The 22,498-nt window shown below is 39.6% G+C and overlaps 2 protein-coding genes across 6 annotated transcripts in view; one reads left to right on the top strand and one right to left on the bottom strand.

The window, feature by feature from the left end:
- tnrc6c2 (trinucleotide repeat containing adaptor 6C2) overlaps window positions 1–8,494 on the top strand; it is a 59,659-nt gene extending 51,165 nt beyond the window's left edge. For 3 of the 5 annotated variants that reach the window (XM_084715604.1, XM_084715607.1, XM_084715608.1), the window contains 7 exons: window positions 29–220; window positions 543–692; window positions 933–1,049; window positions 2,824–3,039; window positions 3,914–3,987; window positions 4,358–4,497; window positions 5,571–8,494. In XM_084715604.1, the coding sequence (XP_084571730.1) occupies window positions 29–220; window positions 543–692; window positions 933–1,049; window positions 2,824–3,039; window positions 3,914–3,987; window positions 4,358–4,497; window positions 5,571–5,919 (1,238 nt within the window). In that variant the 3' untranslated portion in view covers window positions 5,920–8,494. Of the gene's footprint in view, window positions 1–28; window positions 221–542; window positions 705–932; window positions 1,050–2,823; window positions 3,040–3,913; window positions 3,988–4,357; window positions 4,498–5,570 lie in introns of all 5 variants that reach the window. The other 2 variants (XM_084715605.1, XM_084715606.1) reach the window with 2 other exon arrangements.
- Window positions 8,495–14,084: 5,590 nt separating this feature from the next.
- cd7al (cd7 antigen-like) lies at window positions 14,085–20,856 on the bottom strand. Its single transcript, XM_084713226.1, has 5 exons — window positions 20,673–20,856; window positions 19,410–19,763; window positions 17,362–17,706; window positions 15,209–15,315; window positions 14,085–14,750 (listed from the first exon to the last, which is right to left on the bottom strand). Exons 1-5 carry the CDS (start codon window positions 20,731–20,733, stop codon window positions 14,544–14,546), a joined length of 1,074 nt encoding a protein of 357 aa, XP_084569352.1. The 5' UTR covers window positions 20,734–20,856; the 3' UTR covers window positions 14,085–14,543.
- Window positions 20,857–22,498: the final 1,642 nt, after the last annotated feature.

Here is a 22,498-nt window from a genome sequence, read left to right as displayed (position 1 = left end):
TTCATTTATTTGTCTTTGCATACACCAGGTGCCATATCTGCTGCCTCTACCCTGGGCCCCCCTGGGAAGCCCCCCCAGCTGGAGGACTCATATAGCCCTTACAATCTTATGTCCAGCTCTGAGTCCCCCACCAGCCCCTTGGTGCCCCCGGACAGCTGGGGCCAGGGCAAGAGCCCCAACGAAAAGATCTCTAATGGGACCAACATTAACTGGCCCCCAGGTGAGCAGACGCAGCTAATGGGGGTCCAAATAAAATAAAATGAAGAGGAAGAGATAATATACAAATAGAAAAATATTTTGGCCTGAGAATGAATCTTTTTTTTGACATAGATTTCCACTACGATATAAAAAGAGGAACTGACTAATTAATTAATTTGATATTTTCAGCAGCAGTTGCATTTGTCTTAGAATAAATGTGAAGAAACCAGTGTTTCAGAGGCTTGCGTAATTGTTTAAACTGTGGGGAAGTCATGAGATGGCTGCTCAAGTTCCTCAATATCTGATGTTGTTTATTCATTAAGCAATTTATTTTGCTCCCTCAGAGTTCTGCCCCGGTGTGCCATGGAAGGGCCTTCAGAACATCGACCCCGAGAATGACCCCAACATGACCCCTGGCAGCGTCCCCAGTGGTCCCACCATTAACACCAACATCCATGACGTCAATCGATACCTCCTGCGGGACAGGAATGGAGGTATGAAGAGAGGCAAGGCCACAAATATCAATTTAAGACAATCAGTAACCTTAAACCAGAAACAGGCTGTGTGATAAATCAAATGTAAATTAATAATAACTTCACTTACACAAGTTACATCTCTACTACACCACATTCTCCAGTATCATATGCTTGTACTGATGCGTACATGAACTTGTTTTTTTTTTTTTTTCTCTCTTCATTTTTGGTCACAACACTGTTACCTCTATGATGCCATAGCCACTTCCCCAGCTCCTCCACTTCAGAATGGCTCTCTGCCTCCAACCAACAGTGACTGGCCAGTCAATGGCTACTCTAGCTCTTTCAGTCTGTCGTCCTCTGATGGAGACAGCTCAGGTACACACCCAGAGTGTCTCCCCTCCATGTGTGGACCTGCTAAACCTCTCCTCATCCAAAAAGGAGCCCTGATACAACACCGTCTTAATCTCCATGCCTATCCTAAAACTTACCCAGCCTCACCCTGACCCGTCATGACCCCTCTCACCCTAAGTCACACCTAAACTTGTTCCCTCAGTGCTTTTTAAACAACAAGTTTACAGATACAGCAACCTTGCCTAAATGTGACCTTCGACTCTCTGCACCTCTTTGACCCAACCCACAAAAAAACAAGCTTCAAACCCAGTGACTCATGACATCAGTATACGCCCTGTTTATGTGTGTGATTGTGCTTTAAGATAGAAATTCACAAAGAATTCAGGTCTCTACTTTTTCTTAATGTGTCATTTTTAAGATGTGACTCTTAAAATATACTCGTGTCTGCAATTTTTCTACTTTTTGCATTTACAGAATTTTGAAGGAAGACAGGGATTGCACATAAGCCCAGAACAGTGGTACATGAAACTGAAACTGATTAGTTTTGGCAGTCTGTCCTAATGAGAAAAATTAACATAGTTCTTACTCACACTTCAGCAAATATTTGTGTCTATTGTAATATTATTTTGTGTCATGACTGAATTCACTTTTACAGCAGAAATATTTCAGCCATTTAACACAGATGGACACTTTTTATTAGTCCAGATAAACTTAACTTGTAACTTATAACTTGTTTTTGCACGTAGGTCTGTCACAATGACTACTATTGACAATATTTTTGTTATTTTAAGGCCATTTTATGCTATGATATAATGATAATTTAATATAATAATGTAAGTACGCCCTTGAGCAATGAACTTTTAGTTCTTAAAGCTACTACAAGGAGTTTTAAACAAGTTATGAAAGTCTCAATTTAATACTGATGCCTCTATACAACTTCATAAACAAACAAGACCATCAGTGAGAAGATTGGCTTTCTACATAGTTGTTCCTAATGCCTGTATGGCTGCATAGTGTCACATGGTGGCATTAAGTGTTTCTATGTTGGGGTGCCCCTGTAGTTCAGTTGGTAGAGCGCACGCCCCATGTACTGAGGCTGTTAGTCCTCTGCAGTGGCCACCATTTGCTGCGTATCATCCCCTCTCTCTATCCCCTTTCCTGTCATTTTTCTGCTGTCCCTATCGCAATAAAGGCAAAAAGCTGTCCCCTCCCTCAAAAGTGAGTCTATGTTTACATTTTCCCATGCAAAGGTACAGTGATTAGTACATTACCCCATTAAAATATGTAGGAGGAGATTTTTTATTTTTACTATACTGTATTTTGTGGTTGTTACAGAGGAAACACTATCGCTTTTGTCCACAGGGGACTCCAAATTTAACAACAGATTAAAGCTCCTTGGTGTAGCTTTAAAATTATTCAGACATCAGAATTGGGCTGTAAAAAATGAATAAAACACAAATACAGGACACTTAGACACTGTGCACAAGTCTTGCAAGTGTTTATTCTGGCATAATTTTGGATAATGTCCATATAATGCACAATAAGTTGGTAATGCAATTATTGTGACAGGCCTATATATGTGTTTTTAAATATTGGCTGATTGTAGCTTTACTGATTTTAATTACATTAAAGAAACATTAAGCCACACTGAAGCTATCAGGGCATTAGCTGAACCAGTTGGTGGACCGGGAACATAAATTCCTTGTTTTGAACCTTAAACCTACTTATTTGTAATGTTTGTCCATTACTGATTTTCTCACTGCTATTGTCTGTTTCTCCATCCTCTCTCCATGTAAAGGTAAACTATCTGACATGAAGTCCACCTGGTCCCCAGGGCCCATCTCCCAGAGCCAAGCCTCTCTGTCCCATGAGCTGTGGAAAGTCCCTCAGGGCCCACGCAACACCACGGCCCCCTCCCGGCCCCCGCCGGGCCTCACCAACAACAAGCCCTCCTCCACCTGGGGTGGCAACTCGCTGGGCCTGGCTCAAGGTTGGAGTGGCTCCTACTCCTCTGGTGAGTATTCTCTAAACCACAATGCATTCATTTAATTTCTATCAGAAGCACCCAGTGGCGACTTGAATCTGTCTCAGTAACAAACTCATACACCGTTACAGCTGCATTTCAAAGCACGATATTGAAAAAAAAAAAGAAGAAAGAATAGATACAAAAATGTTGGTTTTATGTCGGCTGGCCCAATAAATTCTATACGTGGGAAACATTGCTTAGTGTATTGACAGTTCTGAGCCTCAGGTTTCATTTTGAGGTGTTCTTCACCAGGACTACATCTCCTTTAAACATGTGAACATCATCGAGAGCTTTCAACAATGCCACCTCTTACCAGAGTGAAAGCAACATATATCAATCTCTTTATAATGTACTTCACGCCCAGCAAACACAAGCGTTACTTAAAATGCATAAGTGTGGTGGAGGTCACAGCTGTAAACCCTGTGCTCACAGCATTCTTGATATAAAGGCGGGGTGAACACACCCTGCTAAACTGACATCTTGAGGTTTACCGGCTCTGCATGAAGCCTCCTTTAAACATGCATGTGACCTCGTTTTGATATGGTATGTCTAAATTCAGGCAGATTGAAGTGGAAAGATTACTTTTAGTAGCGTAGACAAGAGTCGTGTAAAAATGCATAATAGTAAACTTTAGCCCAGAGCTAACGTGACAGTGGTTTGACAGGAAATGAACAGTTTTACTTGTAGTATTCTATTGTTTCACTTGCTTCCTTTGTCTTAACGCCTGTTGAACCAGCTTTCTGTTAATCTTATTAGCTCACATGAGTGTGAGAAAAACTCTGCAGCACTACTGCTTCAATTTTTTCAGTAAATTAATTAATACTTCACTCTATGTTTGACTGTGTCTGCATTTTTGTTACAGAGGGAACCACCTGGAGTACTGACAGCTCCAACCGGACCAGCAGCTGGCTGGTGCTGAGGAATCTCACCCCACAAGTATGTCTGCTTGGCTGCTAATTCTTGCTAGATTGAAGCCACAGTGTATGATTAGTAGAGCCAGCATGTAAATACATCATATAATTCAGAACTTTTAGTTTGCCTTTTAGTACATGTGATTTTATTTATTTGCAGAGTGGAGAAAATACAAATAAAATGAAAGCAATGAGATAGGAAACAAAAGTTGTCAGCAGATGAAATATCGGTACAACATTACTCAAAAAAGACTAAGAAGAAGGAAAACAAACAAAAATAGAGTGTGGGCAGTATGTAAGGGAAATAAACAGCGACTGAAAATACAGTGTAATATGCAGATAAATAAATTCAGATATTATGTTGTAGTTGTAACTGCAGTTCTTTTGCCCTCCAGATTGATGGTTCAACTCTGCGGACCCTGTGCATGCAGCATGGCCCCCTGATCACATTCCACCTCAACCTGACCCAGGGGAACGCCGTGGTACGCTACAGCTCCAAGGATGAGGCCGCAAAGGCCCAGAAGTCTCTGCACATGTAAGCCTCAGCAAAGTCTTCTAACATTTAACGTGGACTTAGCTAACCGAAAATTAAAGCTGCCACAAATGGTTGTGGAGAAAGATAGTTAATGGGTCTCATTCCCAGTTCATCAAATACCAGTGCTTTTGGTTGGTGTTTGAGGTCGAGTCACCAACCCAGAATGTCAGTATGTGAAGACCTGGAAATGAGACTCAACAGATGTCTTTCTCCAGAATCGTGTGAGTTAACTTTAAGGAAATGATCCCACTTCTGCCTCGACTGCCTCTGATTTTTTTTATTTTTTATATTAAAGTAGAATTAACAGAGAAATAAAATGGGGAACATTTGGGAAAACCCAGTTTTGTAGGTTTCTTATTGGTGCTTTCCCATGCTGAGAACAGTTCAGCTTTCTGGATAAGTGCAGATGATGTTATTTTTGTATCTGGGTTGTCACATGGAAGATGAGGTGGAGAGTCATGCCGCACTCAGCAATACTGTAATGTTACTGTGACTATTGTAATACAACAGGCGGAAACACTGGTGTAGAGCCAGTCTGGGAGCTCACTGGCTGCGTTCTAAATTTGTCTCTCATTTTGTTTTGCTAATAGTGGCAGCCACTGCACCTGGTTGTCATGGAAACAGAATGCAAAATGTATGACCCACTTTTCATGATCAGCAGCACGAAATGTGGTTATGGCTGGGCACAGAAAGCATAATAGCACAGTGAAGCCCCTAGAAGCACTACCACTTAAAAGTATGTCAAGTGTATGGGTGCGTCTGTAGCTCAGTTGGTAGAGCACGCACACCATGTGATGAGGCTGTGGGTTTGATTCCCGCCTGTGGCCCATTTGCTGCGTGTCATCCCCTCTCTCTCTGGACCCTTTCCTGTCATATCTTCAGCTGTCCTATCATAATAAAGGCAAAAAACCCAAAAAATAATCTTAAAGAAAAAAACAGTATGTCAAGTATATGTTGTCCAGTTTTTACATAACTTACAGAACATATTCTCTTTTTATGAAAAGTATTAGCTTATTTCTGATGATTTTTTTATCATTGTCAGATAAATAATTTCCCCTTTTGTCCTGTGTAAGGTGTGTGCTTGGAAACACCACCATCCTGGCGGAATTTGCCGGTGAGGAGGAGGTGAACCGCTTCTTTGCACAAGGCCAGTCGCTAGGGGCAAACACCACTAGCTGGCAGGCCAACCCGGGAACCAATCAAAACCGGATGGGGGCAGCGCAGTCCCACTCTATTGGCCAGTGGAGCAGCAGTGGCGGCGGCGGAGGCAAGGCCAGCGGAGGCGACCTGCTGTGGGGTGGCGTGCCCCAGTACTCCAGCCTGTGGGGACCGCCGAGCGGAGAAGACACCCGCGTGATCGGGAGTCCCACCCCCATCAACACCCTGCTGCCTGGAGATCTGCTGAGTGGGGAGTCCATGTAGGGTGATGCCACGATACACTAACCAACCAACCAACCCACCACCACCACCATGTCATGTAAGCCATCTGTGGAGGGTGGAGTGGAAAAAAATACAAAACAAAAAAAAAAAAAAAAAAAACAGGAGCAAAACCCAAGCAAATCATGTGGCGATAATCAGTATCAATTTGAACTGTTCTGAACTGTGAATTGCGGATCAGAAGGCCGGGGTCACTACCACACAGACTGCAGACTCCAGGCCTTCTGTTTTGCATTTGTCCTTTTTCGTTTGGTTTACCTTTTTTGGAAGAAAAAAAGCAACTTTTTTTTTCCTTTTGGTATTTTTGAAATGCATCATAACAAAACAAACTGAAACAAGACACAACACAAAGAAACCTTTTTAGTGTTTTGAGTTTTTCCATGAGTATACATGACATTCTGTGTGAAGTGTTTTTAGGAGAAGCAATCAAAGCTGCCATCTGAGACTTTCCTTTTCCCTCGACGAAAACAAAAACAACAAAAAAAAAAAATCATCCCAAAATAAGACTTAAAAAAAACGACCATTCCCAGCATGTCCATGGCCAATGATGTGGTTCAAAGACCTTTACTCGTTCTGTTAACGTTTGTTTCTCAGCACTAATATTAGCCTTAAGTGCTCTCTGGCCCAGGTCCTTCCCAAGCCGCCTTTCTTTTTAGTTTGTTTTGTAACTGAAGAAATAGCTGAAATCTTGCACAGTTTCACCCTCTGAGCCAGCAAGTGGTACAGGACATGACTGGTGACTAACTCTGTCACTGGACAGTAAGAAGGCCTGGCCACGTGACTGGCCCTACCAATCATCAGCTTAATTATTTTTAATTTGTCTTTTCAAAGGGAGTAAAACAGCTGTTAAACGTTCTTTTTTTTGTGTAGGTCTAGACCCAAGCGCATTTTTTATATCTATCACAACATATAAGCTGAGAGAAGATTATTTGTCAACCTTGCTGCGTGTCTCCGCACATATCTATGTATGTCTGGTGGCACCTAATCATTGGCGTCTGCAAGCCCAGATCCTTCTGGTCACCTTCAACTTGGAAGCCAGTCGCTTACTGGTGCTTTTGTTGAATTTTTCTATTGTCCGATTTGTTATGAAGCCCAGCGGTCTGTATGGTCAGCCAGTTTTCGGAGGAAAAACACAATTTTCAACTTCATGTGACAGTTACATTGTGCAATATATACCATAGACCTTTCTTCCGTCCGTACTCTTATGTCCACCGGAGCTGATTTCTCTTTTGTGTTTTTTGTGTTTTTTCTTTTTTTTTTTTCTTTTTTTGATTGTTGCTGATTGCAGCAAAAGACTTTGGAACTTCAAAACCTTACCCCTTTTTCAAAAGTTGGATTCCCCCCAGGCCATCGATCCCCCCTGAAACTGTTGGGAAAACTCTGCAAAGAGGAAGAAGCAGCTGTCGAACTGTGCATGCAGCAAAACTGTACTAAAGAGTGACACTGGGTACACAATAATGCACACTTCCTCTCTGCATGCCACAGCCACACCCAACAGAGACTGAATCCACGGCGGGGGATTGGATGTTTCTGGGTATCTGGCACAATACCAAATAAGAGGGGTTCCTCCTAATGCAGTAGACCTACGAGTGTTCCTTGCGTTTGGTACTGTACAAACAGAAGAGACTAAGACTTTTATAATATTCAAAGGGTTTTATCATAGCACTTATGAAGAGCAAATTGCTTCAACTGCAATCCAATAAATCAAAAAAGGAGCAGCAAAAACAGTGAAAACAACAAAAAATATATACTGCTCTTTTATGTACTATATCTATTCCTTGGAAATGTGTCTGGCGTTGTTCCTCTGGTAGCAGGATGAAGGGAAACAAAACTGAAATGTACCATTGGACTTGTGGGGGGGGGGGGGACTGCAGTCAATGATTTTTTTCCTTCTTTGAACAATATCAAAGTGAATATCACTGTTACTCCAAATGTTTAGCCTTGTTCTGTTTGGAGGCACTAGACTTGCTGTCTCCGACACCTGCTGGTAAGTCAGCAGGAGTCGGACGGAGGAGGGGGAGCGTCCACCGAGTGCCTCTCTGCTGTGGTCCTCCGGGCGTCAAGCGGTAGCCCTTCCACAGCGCAGCACTTCCTCCCGGGCTCCACTTGACCCTCCCTCCTCAAGTCTCGCAAGCAAAAGCAGCTCCTCCAAGACTGGCCAATCGTGGCTCTCTCTCTCTCTCTGCCAACACACGGCGTCTCCAACGAGGGGGGTTGGGCCTGCCACCGCTCGACCCTGCTGTCGTGTCGTTCCAGCCCTCTTCCCCCATCTCTCAGTTCTTTGACACAAAGATCACTTTAGCTGGAAGATGTAATAGTCATATTTCTGGAATTTTTGCCAGTGTACTTTTTATTTTTTTGAAAAGATCATTTGACTTTATTTTTTTCAATGTGTTATATTGTTATTTTTGTCTACATGCAGTGGTCTACGAAAATACTGGCTGCTGAACTAGCCCTTCACTGTTCATATGCAGAAACACTTTGGTCAGAGGTGCCTCTGTATGTTCATCCTGTGTATTGAATGCAAAACGAGGATCAATACTACAGAGCGTTATTGATTGTCTATTTGTTTTTAAACTGATCATGCTTTTGTGTTTTGACAGTATTCTGTAGTACTTCCAGGTAGTATCTTGAGATGTGTAAAAATAGGGTGTCTCAGACAGTTGGATGTGGGTGTCTGTCGCTCCAAGCTGCTCCGCCTGCCCGCAGGCTGTCCCCCCGTGCCCTTTGCCTAGCTGCTATGCTATGACCTCCTCTCCTCCTCCTCCTCCTCCTCCTCCTCCTCCTCCTCCTCCTCCACCTCAACCAGACCCAGTAGCCCTCCCCTGACCAGGCACCAACAGGCCCTCCTATCTGTTTCTATGCAAAAGACTAGAGGCTGGGGCCCTTTACATACAGCACGCCAAATCTGACTTGGGAACAAGCACTCCTCCCAGACCTTGGCAAACCTGAACACTTGTTTCCCCACTCCCGTGCACTTCTGTCAGCACTTCAGAATGGCCGCTGTTTCTGTTAAAGTTGGGCCAAGCCACCAGAGCACTGTCGTATACTAAAGTCCAAACACTTTATCAAAGGTCAGCCTTTCTCTCTGCGCTGAAGACACTTCTGTCCAGCTTGATCTCAGGGTAGGGGAGTTGATGATACCAAGTATGAGATGCAGCTCTCCGTATCTGTCCTTTCTACTGTGAGAGCAAAGTCTTAAATTAAAAGGCCATCTGCTACAGACCTCATGCCTCGAACTTAATCCTAATTGGAAGGGAAAAGACTCCTATTGAACCCTTTTCTCTAAAGGTGGCCTGCTGTTAATGTTTTGGGGCCCCTTATTGCATGTAAGTAAAAGATGCCAACGTATTGTGCCAATATAAATTTGCTGTGTCATACTGTATCTTTATAAAGAGCACTTCTGTTCCCTGTTCGGAGGAGCTTTGATAACCTTTGCAGAGGGTGCAGCGGGGGACAGGAGGGATCAAACAAATGGGCGGCAGCATCACACCCGTAAATGACTGAGATTTCTTTTTTTTTGTTTTGTTTTTGTAATGCTTTTGTGGGGAATGCCCCATGCTAAGGAGAAAATCTTTACTCAGTTGGGGGTTCCAGTTTGCTACAGTGCACAGTTGATGATGGGTAATCCCGGGTACATATTTTTTTAAAACCAAAAATGAAATCGCATTTTAACGTCATTTTTATGAAGTTTGACATAAAAATCTTAAAAATGCTTAAAAAATCTAAATGAAAAAAGATCTATAATATGTTAAAGCTCTGCACTTCTTAGCTGAAACGTCTCCAGTCATCAGCCTCTACTACCACCATCTAAAGGAGTAGACTGGCGATGGCCGGGGTGCCTTTTTTGTGGATGCTGTATTTATCTCATTTTTATGTTTGTGTCCTGCTCAAAGCGGGGCCCACTGAACTGTACATTTCCACAGACCCAGATGGCTTGGGCCCACTGTATCAGCCTCGCTCTCCTCACTCTGCATCAGCAGGAGGGGAGGGGCACATTTCAAGAGGTACAAAGTCTTAAAAAAAAACATTTTAAAAAAAGTTTTAAAACTTAAAAAAAATAAAAAATAAACTAGAAAACGGGAAAAGGCTACCTTTCAGGACTTGCAGTCCTGCAGCACACAAGCAAAAATCACTATTGCCTGTTTCTGTAACTGCCTTGATCCAAGCTCAGACAGACCCAATAGCCGAGGACCTCCCAGCATCCTGTACTAACTGGAGAACCCTGACAGTGAAGGGGGTTTCCCATGCTGCACCAGCATTGAGAGGCTCTCCTCTCTACAGCTCTGTTCTAGATAACAGTATATATGTATACACTACATATATATACGTATATACTGTGAGTATGGTGTGTGGTATCACCTCTTCAGACTTCTTGGATCGTAACCTCTGAAACTTTTCATTTTTGTTTGAAAGGTCTTGGTTTAATACAACTGAAAAATGAGCAATATATATTTTCCCCGCAAATAAGTGATACGAAGGAAAGAATTCGGGTCGGGTATAAACTGATACTTGATTGATTGAAAGCTGCGTCTTTCTTATGCGGAGTCGGATATGCACGTTCTGGTTTTAATGACATATTGCAGTACTTTGAAGTGCTTGTACTGTATATATGTGTATTTGTTTGTTAATTAGCCTGTCTAAAAGCCCAACCCAACCAGTCAATGAAAAAAAAAAATCACAAACATATCAAAACAAAACAAAATATTGAACACAAATACTTGAATCATGGAGCGCCAATAACGTAATGTGAAGTCAGTAATTCTTTTATGTTCTCTCCATCTGACAGGTACACTTAGGGGCTTTTAGAGAATATTAAAAATGTATTGCATTAAGTTACAAATAGAAAATCTTTGGAAAAAAATGCAAAAGTCATCTTAGATGTGTGCTTGAAAGTCAGATGTTTGTATGAATGTGTGTGCAAGAAACTGTGTGTACCAGGCACATGGCCTGCTGTTATGTTCCACTCAGTATGTTATATTTTTTGTGTCTGTTTTTATCCTTTATTTTTTGTTGTTGTTGTTAATTGTCCTGTCAAAAACTATTCTGATAGACATTGTTATTATCTTCTAACGTTGCACTGAGTGTCTTCTACCCCTCACTCAGCTAATCGTAGAGAAACGAGTCTAAGTACGGAGGGGAGATGGTGACAATTCATGTGTACATGTTTACTCAAGGACTTAATGGATTTTTTTCATTCTATCTGTAAAAAGTTTATCTACCTTATAGTGGCTTTTATTGTGGAATAATCCAGTACAAGGATTATCATTGAGTATTGCACCATTTTGTTCCAGTTATACAAAAAAATGAGGAAAAAAATCATAAAAGAAAAAAGTACAAAAAAAACTAAAAAAAAAAACAGAAAAGGGGAAAAAAAAAACAAAGAACTGTGGCCATAGATAGCTGTAGAAGGACTAGTAATCCCTATGTTAACTTCATGGAGAAATGGAAAGGGATAAAGTGTGGGAGGTGAGTTTGTTACAAGACTCATTTCAGAGGTGCCTATCTTTTCTGTTTTTGTTTTTTGCAAAAGCCACCTGTCGTTTACAAGCATTTCATTTGTCTGAAGTTCAAAGAAATAGGATAGAAATTTATAACAGGAATGTTGTAAAAAAGAAAAAAAGGACAAATTTCATCTTCCATCAAATATGGACATGAAAATCTTGCAAAATGAAGATTTACGCTACTTTAAAGAACTCTGGGATTGATCAGTGTTGTGTCATATTTCAATTTTTAATTTCTCTTTCAGTGTCGACAGACTATCTCTGTATGTATTGAGTTGTGATTTTATGTTCTGTGTAAGCGACACAGTTTGCTCACTATCTTGCACACTCAAAAAAAAAAAAAAAAAAAGATGTGGATTTTGTCTCAGGAAGGCCAGGGTTCCAGATACCAACTCCATCATTTCTAAGTTTAATGTTTGTGTGAAAAAGAAAACTGAAAACAATTAAACTCCAAGCAAGCACTGAAGGTTATGAGTTTAACAGAATATAGATAGTACCATTGTTTCTTTAAAACAACAACAAAAAAGTTCGTAGCAAGTTATATATTTACCAAATAAGACTGAGAATCAACTTTGAAAAAAGTGGAGTGCTTTACATGTGAAATCTAAGTAGAAATTGCTTTACATTTTAAACAACGATCAATGGTTTGATTGTCAAAAAGACAGTGACAGAAAATGCATTTGTATGTGTTGTTCTTTAAGTTTCCATCCTGTAGTTCAGGAGCATTGTGCAAGAAGTTTTTGTTTGTTTTTAATCATCTCTCCTGTCTGTTAACATGTCTGTTCCTGCGACAGGTATTCAATAGTTGAGAGATTTCTTAACATGTAACAGATGGTTTTCAGAGGCAGGTTGAAGTGGAGGAATAAAGCTGGTTTTTAAAGGATCATGATCTATGCACAAGTGGGAGGGAAGAGTCCAAACCCAGCCGCTGTACGGCAGGCGTTTGTCGACTCAGACTCTGGGGTTCAGGGTTTGATGTAGGGTTGTTTCTTGTTTTTGTCTCTTACTCAAATTTCCTCCACTCTATTTCCCCCTCCCGCCCCCTCCTTATTATCATCATCATCATCATCATCCAATGTTTTAGCAAAACTTAACATTGCGTCGCCATGCTGTGTAATCCTTAACCAATGAGCGCTTATCCTTCTGCTAAAGCACTGTGGGTTGTACTGAAAAAAAGCCCATGACTTTTAAGGCTGTCTGTTTTTTAAAGGGGAGGAGGGTGGGTGGGGGAATGGGGGTACTTTGCCTTTGCCTTTCTCTTTACTTTGAACAAAAAAAAAAACATTAAGGAAAAATGTCTGTAACTGAAATACAAAGTTGTGGCTTTTAATGTCGTTCTTTTTTCTCCTCATAGAATGTGATTGTTAAGGACATGCACCGGAAAAAAATGTTTCCATGGATTATGGAGCTTCTTTCGGACTATATTAATAAATTACAAATTTTCTTGGCTGTTACTGAGTGTCTTGTCATTTTTTTAAATGGATTCTTTGTTTACTTCACCTACAATTCAGAATGATTTTAAAAGAATTTTATTTTTTTTAATGCACACTGAACATAAGCACAGTAGAGAGACAAAAGTGAATATTTAACATGCAGTATAGAAGGGGTCAGCAATATGATGACATGTACAGTGAGAGAACATGAATCTCAGTCATATCTTGGATTGTAAACCCAGTTTTGCGAAACTTGCGAGATTTATATGTCCTGTACCTTCATTATGGATGTTTTACAAACTAATCATGTTTTATATTACTGTGGTTAAGATCTGCTTAGGTTTACTGACCAAAAAAAAACTGTTAAGAAAAGATTATGGTTTGATCAGTCTTGTGAGACGTTTCACAGGTTTGGGGTTACCATCTAGACATGACCATAAGTTTGTCATCCCTTTGTTGCAAATCTATAAACAGGAATGCTCAAGAGAAACACTGTACTTGTATGTGATTTTAACCTTTAGTAATTTGTCAGACATTTAAAGGTGCCCTGTGGAGTTTCTCACCATTAATAGCAGTTTTCTGTTAGCATTATGTACAAGCATGACACACACACATTTAATGTGGATTTTTTTTTTTTTTTTTTTTTATGCCACTATACTTTGTCAGAGCTACTTCCATAACCACACACACACTATACAAAACTATGTATATCTTCCATGCATCATTATCAATATTGCACCTGACCCCTCTCTATTACGACAGATTTTTTCATCCTACATACAAGTGTTCTGTATGTAGGATGAAAAATCTGTCGTAAACTTGCTTTTTCACATGGTTGAATAAAATACATGAAGTTGTGCTGTATGAGAAAAACCTGACCCTCACACTAATAAACTAAGATAAAACTAATGCAATTTAACAAAACAGTCTTGCAATAAATCCTCCCTTCATGAGATGTTAAATTTTTGTTGACACTGTCTTATAAAGGTGTTGTTTTAACTATGTGGACACTTAGGAGGACACAGTAGACCTCTGTAGTGCTGCTGATTGTATTATACAGATAGGTGTTTCTATTTTTTTGTCCACCCCACTTATATCAGAGGGTAGGCTAAATAACAGAAACACTTCTGTTCAATGCAATAGAGTTCAACAGCCTCACAAATGATGGCAGCACTGTTAAGAAAGTTAAACTGTCACCTCTCTAAAACAGTTTAAAAAACACTGAACATTATAACCTTCAGGAAGGGAGGATTTATCATCCTTTATTATTATTTTATCTATAAACTGGCAGCTGCGTGTGGGTTTTAAATTCTTCCTAAATTGAGGTCTGCAGATGTTATATGAGGAAGGAAATGTGTTCAACTTGAGTGTTACACCTCAAAGAAAACAGTGCACTTTGGTGAGAGACAGTGAATGTAAAAATAACTTTTCTCCAGTAACAATCGCGATTCATTCTTGAGAACATGTATTATACTGTATATATACCACCACATCAGCAGCCAACATCTCATTTAAAGGAAAATACAAACACTTTCAAACTATCAACAATCTAATTTACATGAAATAAAAATAAACTATGAGGAGAATCTTTGCTGAAAAAGTCCAGTGATTTTCTGGCACTTGAGTTGACAAGTTGGTCTCGTTCACGATGCTGGTGAGAAGGTCGAACATGTCATTCCCTCCTGGGGCGCAGGGCCCCACTGGGGCTTTCATAGTGGTTTTCAGGACAGGATTTCTTCACAGGGCAGTTTCTGTACTCAGAGGGCTCCATTTCCTCCAGATGATGAGAACCCAGTTTTCGACTGGCGTTCTTTAGCCCAGTCATCTCCTCATAGATGGGGGCCTGAGGGTGTGACTTCACACTGCGGTGAGATTTGCCCTAATAGTCACAGAGACAGGAGGAAAATAAATCAGTGAGACGTACAAACAGAGTTAACATACTCTCGATTTCCTGTGTTAAGTTCAGAGTTTGTCGTTCTGTCTCCGGAGGACATCCTTAACAGAAATCAACTTAACTGAGTCAAATCCTGATTATAACATGTTTAACTGTTTGATGTTTGTTAAATACACTGTCATAAGCACTAGTGTAAAGGTCTTAAAACTAAAGTAAAAAGTGGAGTAGAGGTTTCACTGCCTTCCTCATCGACTTTTAAGAAAAACAAGCTAACATCTGACAGCAACACGTTATGAAACTTGTGTGGTTTTGTGGTGAGCTGCAGAGGAACTATATGGCACGCTCTCAACAGGCAGGTGCTGCTCATAGTAATAACATCAGTTTGATTTTTTTTCCCCCTTTACCCCTGTGTAGTGTCAGAGCAGCACATTATGCACGCTCACCTGATAAATCATCATAAATGCCACAAAGAGGAGGAAGAGGAGAACGGCCACAGCTGAGGACAGAGCGTACAGCAGAGTGGAGTAGCTGGAGCAGCCACACTGACCTCCTGCAAAGAAGCAGAGAGACGGACAGTGAAGATCAGAGGGCCACACAACGGCTCTTCAGAAACCACATGGACGCTATTCAGCTTCCTTGTTGCACTCCGTTCCACATAAATGTGCATTCATAAAATATTCAAAGTTAGAAACAACACTTGAAAATAAAAGCAGAACATGTTAGTGAGTGGTTAGAGGACATGCTCCGTGGAAGTGCAGAAAACCGCTGAGCCAAACTTCCTTCCTCGTTTCAGGCTGCAGTTACAATATTAATATATGGTGAGAAAATTCATTCATTGTATACATTGTGGCAGGACAAGGCTTCTGTAAAATGTCAAGATCAGTACCTGTTATCATCACTGGGGAACTCAGCTTGATTTTATCAGGAGGTGACAACAGTTGTTTGCTCAGTGAAAGTGAGAATTGAGCTCAATTGCAATGACGTTTTAAAACACGTCGAACAAAAGATTTTTTATTTTTTTTTTTAAATTCTGAGTCATCGTAAATGATATTCATGATATTTTCATAGTCAGAAAGTGGTGATAGTTTATATTTTTCTCACTGTCAAGAAATAAAAACAAAAGCAAAACAAATAATGAGATCATCCATCCCTCAATCCTGGTCTCTTTCAATATATAGTTTCTTTTTTAAAAACTTCATAATTTGGTAAAAGTTAGTAAATAGTTAAATAGTTCTTAGCAACTGTCACTCAAACAGACAGTTACGTTTTTGTTTGTTTGTTTGCGATACACTTTCTGCTATGTTTTTTAAATAAAATTGTTCAAATGTTTTTCAAGATCCATGTTCTATTTACATTAGTGATTTATTTATTTATACTAGTGATGCTGATCTTGAAATGATCTTGCTGCAAAACCATTTGTCCATTTGTCAGGAACAAATAAAGTTGAAAGTGAAGTGAATAATTAGTATAATAAACAGTATTTTCAGCTGTGGATTAATACACATTTGTTGTGCTGGTGGGTATTTACAACAGTAGGATGGTTGAATGAGTATATCAGCCCTGCCCTGCAGTGTTTTCAATAGTTCTGGACAAATATGGAGCTCTGTGGCACAGAAGAATAGAACACATCAGACTTTAAGTGTTATATATTTTACTGATCTTTTTTGCGTTGCTTTGTTTTAATAGTTATTTAGTTATGTTAACTTTTGCTCAACTGGTCTTTTCATGGGATTTGTTAGCAATAATAAATATACTGATATATTATATATTATAGATATCATCAGACTTACTCTTTATAATTATGATTTGAAAATAATTTTGAGCTATTGGTTGATGGCACTGCCCAACATTGCACGACAGCTCTAGTAGAATAGCAGTTTTCAGTTTTTCATTTTGCACATATAAAATGTATTATTGGTCTAATTAAAATATTTGTAAGCCTATAATTATACGTCATATAATTACATCGCACCGCACAGTTTGCAACTTCTGCAAGCTTCTGCACACTGTTCGCTATTTTATAAGCTACATACAGATAAATATCACCAGAATGACTAATGTATTAACTGACTGAACGATTATTATTAAAAAAACTATTCATGTCAAACATTATCGGTGTCTATTTTGGTCTTCAGTTATCAGTTGAGAAAACACCCACAGGCATAAACACAGACATAAAAAAGAAAAGGGGAAGTTTGCAATTGTGAAATTGATAGAGATGATGGAAAGACTTTTCTTGTTCCAGATCACATGAGACCTGAAACCTGGACTGACTTATTTCAGATCGTTATGAAAATAAACAAACAAACAAACAATACTGCAAGACAGTTTACGTGACAAACATAAACATCATTATCAGTAGTAGTTCTGTTAGTAGAAAGCCAACATCCTGAGATATCAGAGTTGCACTGATAAGTCAGACAGTTTTAGACACCGCAACAACAGCACGAGAGAGGAGGAGGAAACACATGGCTGCAACAATGAAAACTACGAAAATAAACTATATCTTCATTTTTTAAATTTTTTTTTATTATTTTTTTTTTTCAAATGGAGGTTATTTGAAGCGACCTGGCCATCAAGTCCCACTGTGACCCACCTTGCACAGAAAGAAAGAATACTTGTCTCCCTAGAGAGGTGCCACTGTCGGGCCTGCCCCGCAGGAGCAGCTGGCAGCTGTACAGGGCGCTGTCCTCTGGTTGCAGCTGCTGCAAGGTCAGGTTGAAGGTGATGCCGCTGGGGCCGGGCGCAGGGGACAGCCGGACCTTCTCCACAGGGAACTGGGAGGAGTGGTACAACACCTCCACAGGTGCCCGGCCCCTCTGTCGCTTCAGGATCACCCCCTCCACAGCCAAGCTGTCCCCGTTTGGGGGGAGACAGGGAACCACGGCCGAGCCCCCGGCACACGTCTCTATCAAGCCTATGTCCACCATGCCAGGGACGTCTCCAGAGGGGAGAGGGAATAAAACTTAATAGTATGAAATGTGGTATGTTTGGGGAGAGGGAGAATAGTTTTCTGACTTTTTAATTTATATTTCCTGATCAAATGTACCCAGATCAAGTGAAGATCAGTATCACAAATAACAATTTGCCTCAAGGGGTTTTAGAGTCTGTACAGTGTGACACTCTCTGTCTGTCTGTCTCCCAAACTCCCCCCAAAAAACCCCTTTAAACAGGGGAACAGGAGTCCCTCATAGGACTAAATAATTATATGAATAGTCAACAGGCATTTATAATAGATGCACCTTTTGGACAGGAGTTTTAGTGTATCCTAAAAAAAAAAAATAATCATATCATCTTAAAAAATAATCATCTACAATTGCTAACATATTCAGACCTTTGTAGGACAATTGATATATTGACATAAATATTTCCTGTACTCCGGGTTTCACAAGGTTTCAACAAGTTAAATTTAAGACTGTTCAAGACCATTACAATACAACTTAAAACCTATATAACACCCATACTTGGAAAAAAAAAAGTACAAAGAATAGAAAGGAAAATCAGAGCCCATGTTGGTTTTGTTTTGTAGTTGTCGTAGCATGATCAATGCATTTAAAAAAAAAAAAAAAAAAAATCACTTTTAAAAGTGAGACTGAAGGTATTGCAGTTGTATTAACTTAATAATCCAATTCATTTTTAAGACCAGTCAAAAATCATATTTAAGACATTTAAAGACATGTCAAGGCCTAAAATTCAGACTATTGTCCTTTAGACCAGGGTTTAAGGACCTGAAACCCTGCTGTTGTATGTGGTTGCAACCAGAAAAAGAACCGTTTTCTCTACTTTCAATAAAATTCAGTATCATTTTCATTGTTACTTGTTAATAGTGGTGGTAGTGGAATTAGTATTTCCAGATCTGGTACCAGGACACTGTATACTATGATGAAGTAACTGATGTCCGGGCTATTCTGCAAACTGTCAACACAAAATGACGGACCAGAGTGAGTCATCATGGAGAAAGTGCTGAATGTGTTAGAAATTAGGAAAGACAAGCAGATTGGATTTCAACATTAAATAATCAGACTGCTGAGAGACCCTGTTAACAGTCTCACCAAGGAAATATAGTACATTTTAATAAAGTATCATATATATATACATACATACATACATACATACATACATATATATATATATATATATATATATATATATACATATATATATACATAAGGAATTAAATTAAATGTACATATATAAGGAATTAAATTAAATGTACTATATTTTCCTTGGTATTTCCTTTCCTTTTACTTAACAGTGAAATGAACTTTGATTGTCAGGCTGTGAAAAGTGGCTCTTGCTGATGTGTATCCCTCTCAAGCATAATGTTCTTGATATCTTAACTGAGGTATTTAATTCAAAAGTAAGAGCTGTTTCTTTCTGGCTGCAAGGCGCCATGGCCCAAACCTCATTTATTAACATTTATAACCCCTTATAAAGCATGCCTTATTACACAGTGGCGCTTAGTGGGAGCAACACACACATTCTGCAAATGTCAACACCCTGTGGAGGCGTGAGTGGATGCTTTGATCATCTTGTTTTTTGGTAGGGTGGGTGTTAGTTTTGGAAACTTAAGATATGCTGTGGGTGACAGGCAAGTGTGAAAAATGTGTGGGATGAGAAGAAAAAAGAAAAAATACAACTCACCAGCACTTACGAGGAGGAAGAATTCAGTCTTCCCAGGTACCTGTATGTCTTCAGAGGACGGGTGTGCCACATAGAAGTTACAGTAGTAGCGGTCTGTGTCACTGACCCTCAGCTGAGAGATGGTGATGTTCACAGAGTGGCTGCTCGGGTCTCCACTGACGCTCGTGCGGTTTTTGTCATTGTCGTTATGCAGACTGAACTCACTCTTGGTGAACATGAACAGAAAATCACTTTCTTGCAGCCAGCTGCGTTTTAGGTACACACCGTAGGGCGAAGTGGATGTCTGCTCAGTCACACAGGGAAGAACCACAGATTCCCCCTCCATCCTCTCCAAAAACTGAATGTCACTGGATACTGAGGTGCAAAAAATAAAAAAATAAAAAAAATGCATGAGAACACGTCCAAATTGTAGTCTTATTTTTCTAGTCTTCTAATTTTCAGTCTTACTTAGTCTTACTTTAAAGCTACTACAAGGAACTTTAATATTTTGTCAATTTTAAATGCCTCTGTGGACAAGAGCAGTATGTGTTTGTAACACTACAAAACATGCATTAAAAAATCTCCTCCATCCTTTAACTGGCGAACGTACTACTCACTGTAACTTTGACTGGGAAAATGGAGACACGGGCTCACTTCATCCGATTTAAAGTAGAACCTGACTCAGTGGCTAAGAACAGCTAAATAGAAATGGCCCATCCTCTTGCTAATGGTCTTGTGTGCTCATGTAGGTCATATACAGGCATCGGTAATAAATTTAAGTTTCATAACCAGCTAAGAAAAAACTCCTTGTAGTAGCTTTAAATGTGTTAAACTTTCAAAATAAAACTCTTTTAGAAACAAATACATCACCCAGAGAGCTAAAAAAAAAAAAAAAAAATTAAAAATACAAACAAAAATTAAAATTGGGAGATGTTCACCTCACCATTTTAAATCTGATTTAGTCCTGTTCTGAGCTACCATTCGATACAAGTGAGGTGGACAAAATAGCGGCAACAGCTCAAGAGTATAATCCAACATGATACTACAACAAACTACATCTTAAAATATGACCAAAGTTAAATTAATCTTGTAAAATTTTACAGTTTTTTTTCAAAGCGATGCATTTTTATTGCCAAGTTCCTCACATTTTGTCCATCCCATATAAGACATTCAGTCCTGGTGACTTCCCTCATGCTCAGTCTTACTCCCCAGAAAGAACAATTCAAACAAAAAGAAAAGGAAACAACTGATCAGAACAGTGCATAACAACAGAACTGAACTCACCACATCCAGTCAGTGTGACGAACAGAGTCCACAGACAGGCCAGGTACTGGACACCAGCCATCTCTAATACTCTCAGAAGACACTAATGAAGATCCTCAGGGAAGTCAGTGAGGTAAACCATGACAACACTGATGCAAACACTTGTGACAAAAGTTGGGTTAACTGTAAATGAAACCAAGAGGAACCCCACGAAGCTCCACCTTCAAAACCTCAAGACGAACACAAGAGGAAGCAAACACTGCCTATGATGGATCAGCTCGCTCTGAAGCCTTACGGTAAAGAGTTACATCAGGATCAGAGCTCTGTATTTCTCCTTTGTATATCTGGGTGTTTCTTCTTCTACGGGCATTTTGACTCTCCATAATTAATAAGAATTAACCTCTAACAATTTTTAAGCATCAGAGGTTATAATATGCATAAACAGGTACCCAAAATTGCATGCAGTCATTACGATTTTAATCTAGGGCATTGTTTAGTCCTTAACGGTAAGAACAAATTTATCAAGAATCATTTGAGAGATTTTTAACATAAATCTAAAATGACACCGCTGGTACTTAAAAGTGGAGAAACACCCTCAAACAAAATTGAACTATGCAGACAACTCTGACAAACTGAATTTCACGTGTCAACAAGATTCCACACTGCTTTTTAGTCAAGTCTAAGCCCAAATGGCATCATTTAGCACTTTTTTATTCACCTGGAAAACGTTTGCCTAACACTGGCTACCAATTGGCAGCCAAAATGGTTTTGAAATACACAAGTGGATGGTAGATTTGGACCTTGACTGTTGGGGGGTGGGGGGGGGACTGAGCATTTGGAGAACAGAGAGGAAAATGAAGAAGGGGAACCATTATTTCAAATGAAATCCATGCAACTTTCATAGTTTCAACAATGGTGGTCACAATATCGGATTTTCACTGTACAATCATCGTGCCCAAATGAATTCACAATAATGACATTGTTGCACAATCTATAAAATCTTTGAAAAATGATGTTTTCAGTCAAAGTGTGTGAGCCTTTTCAAGAATCAGACAGCTTATCAGGATGTACGATTTGACAGGTCTTCAGTATGTCCTACATGATTTTTTATTTCTAAGATATTTTCACAGGATTGTAGCTGTAAGAACAGTAAGAACCAACATGTGAAAGGACATCGTCAAAGATCCACTTGTTTTGTTTTGTTTTAAGGAGCCTGACTCAACTCTTTAGTTAAATTTGCTTCATTCACAAAGGAGGTTCTCTTTTTTTTTTCTTTTTTTCCACAGAGAAAACACTTTTGCATGTCCCACAGGAAATGATTTTCTGAACAGGATGTGTCTGCTTATGATAATAAAGTGTCTCAGTAGGCGGACTGTCATTTGTACTGTCTGATTTGTACATCTGAGACGTCTGTCTGACAAAATTGACAAAAATGTGAACTTAAGTCCTCACTGGCCAAACGACAAAAACATTAGTCTCAAGTTTTGACTTAAAATACATACAATATTAAAATAAACACAAGACCTGCAAGCAGGTTTTAACCAGGTCCAAGCAGGTTGGGAGAAAGACATTTTAAAGCAAAAAAAAAAAAAAGACACTGATGACTTGAAAAATTAACATGCTGCAAAATTTTGGCTCTATGATGTTTTTGAGATAATTGCTAAAACTGTATTTTATAACATTATCTTGAGGGCAGTAAGTATCATTGTACATACATGATTAGTGTTGGGAATTCACAATGCATCTGTTACCACCACACCGTCCCTTTATGGATTTGAACCCATGACTTCACTGTTATACAGCATCTCTTTTGACCACTAGACTGGCAGGACTGGCAAGCATTGACT

The sequence above is a fragment of the Lutjanus erythropterus genome, chromosome 3 (genome assembly GCF_056507025.1).
Source record: "Lutjanus erythropterus isolate fLutEry1 chromosome 3, fLutEry1.hap2, whole genome shotgun sequence".
NCBI classification, from domain to species: Eukaryota; Metazoa; Chordata; class Actinopteri; order Lutjaniformes; family Lutjanidae; genus Lutjanus; species Lutjanus erythropterus.
The sequence above is the reverse complement of the archived record's forward strand: the minus strand, read 5'-3'. Positions and strand labels throughout refer to the sequence as shown.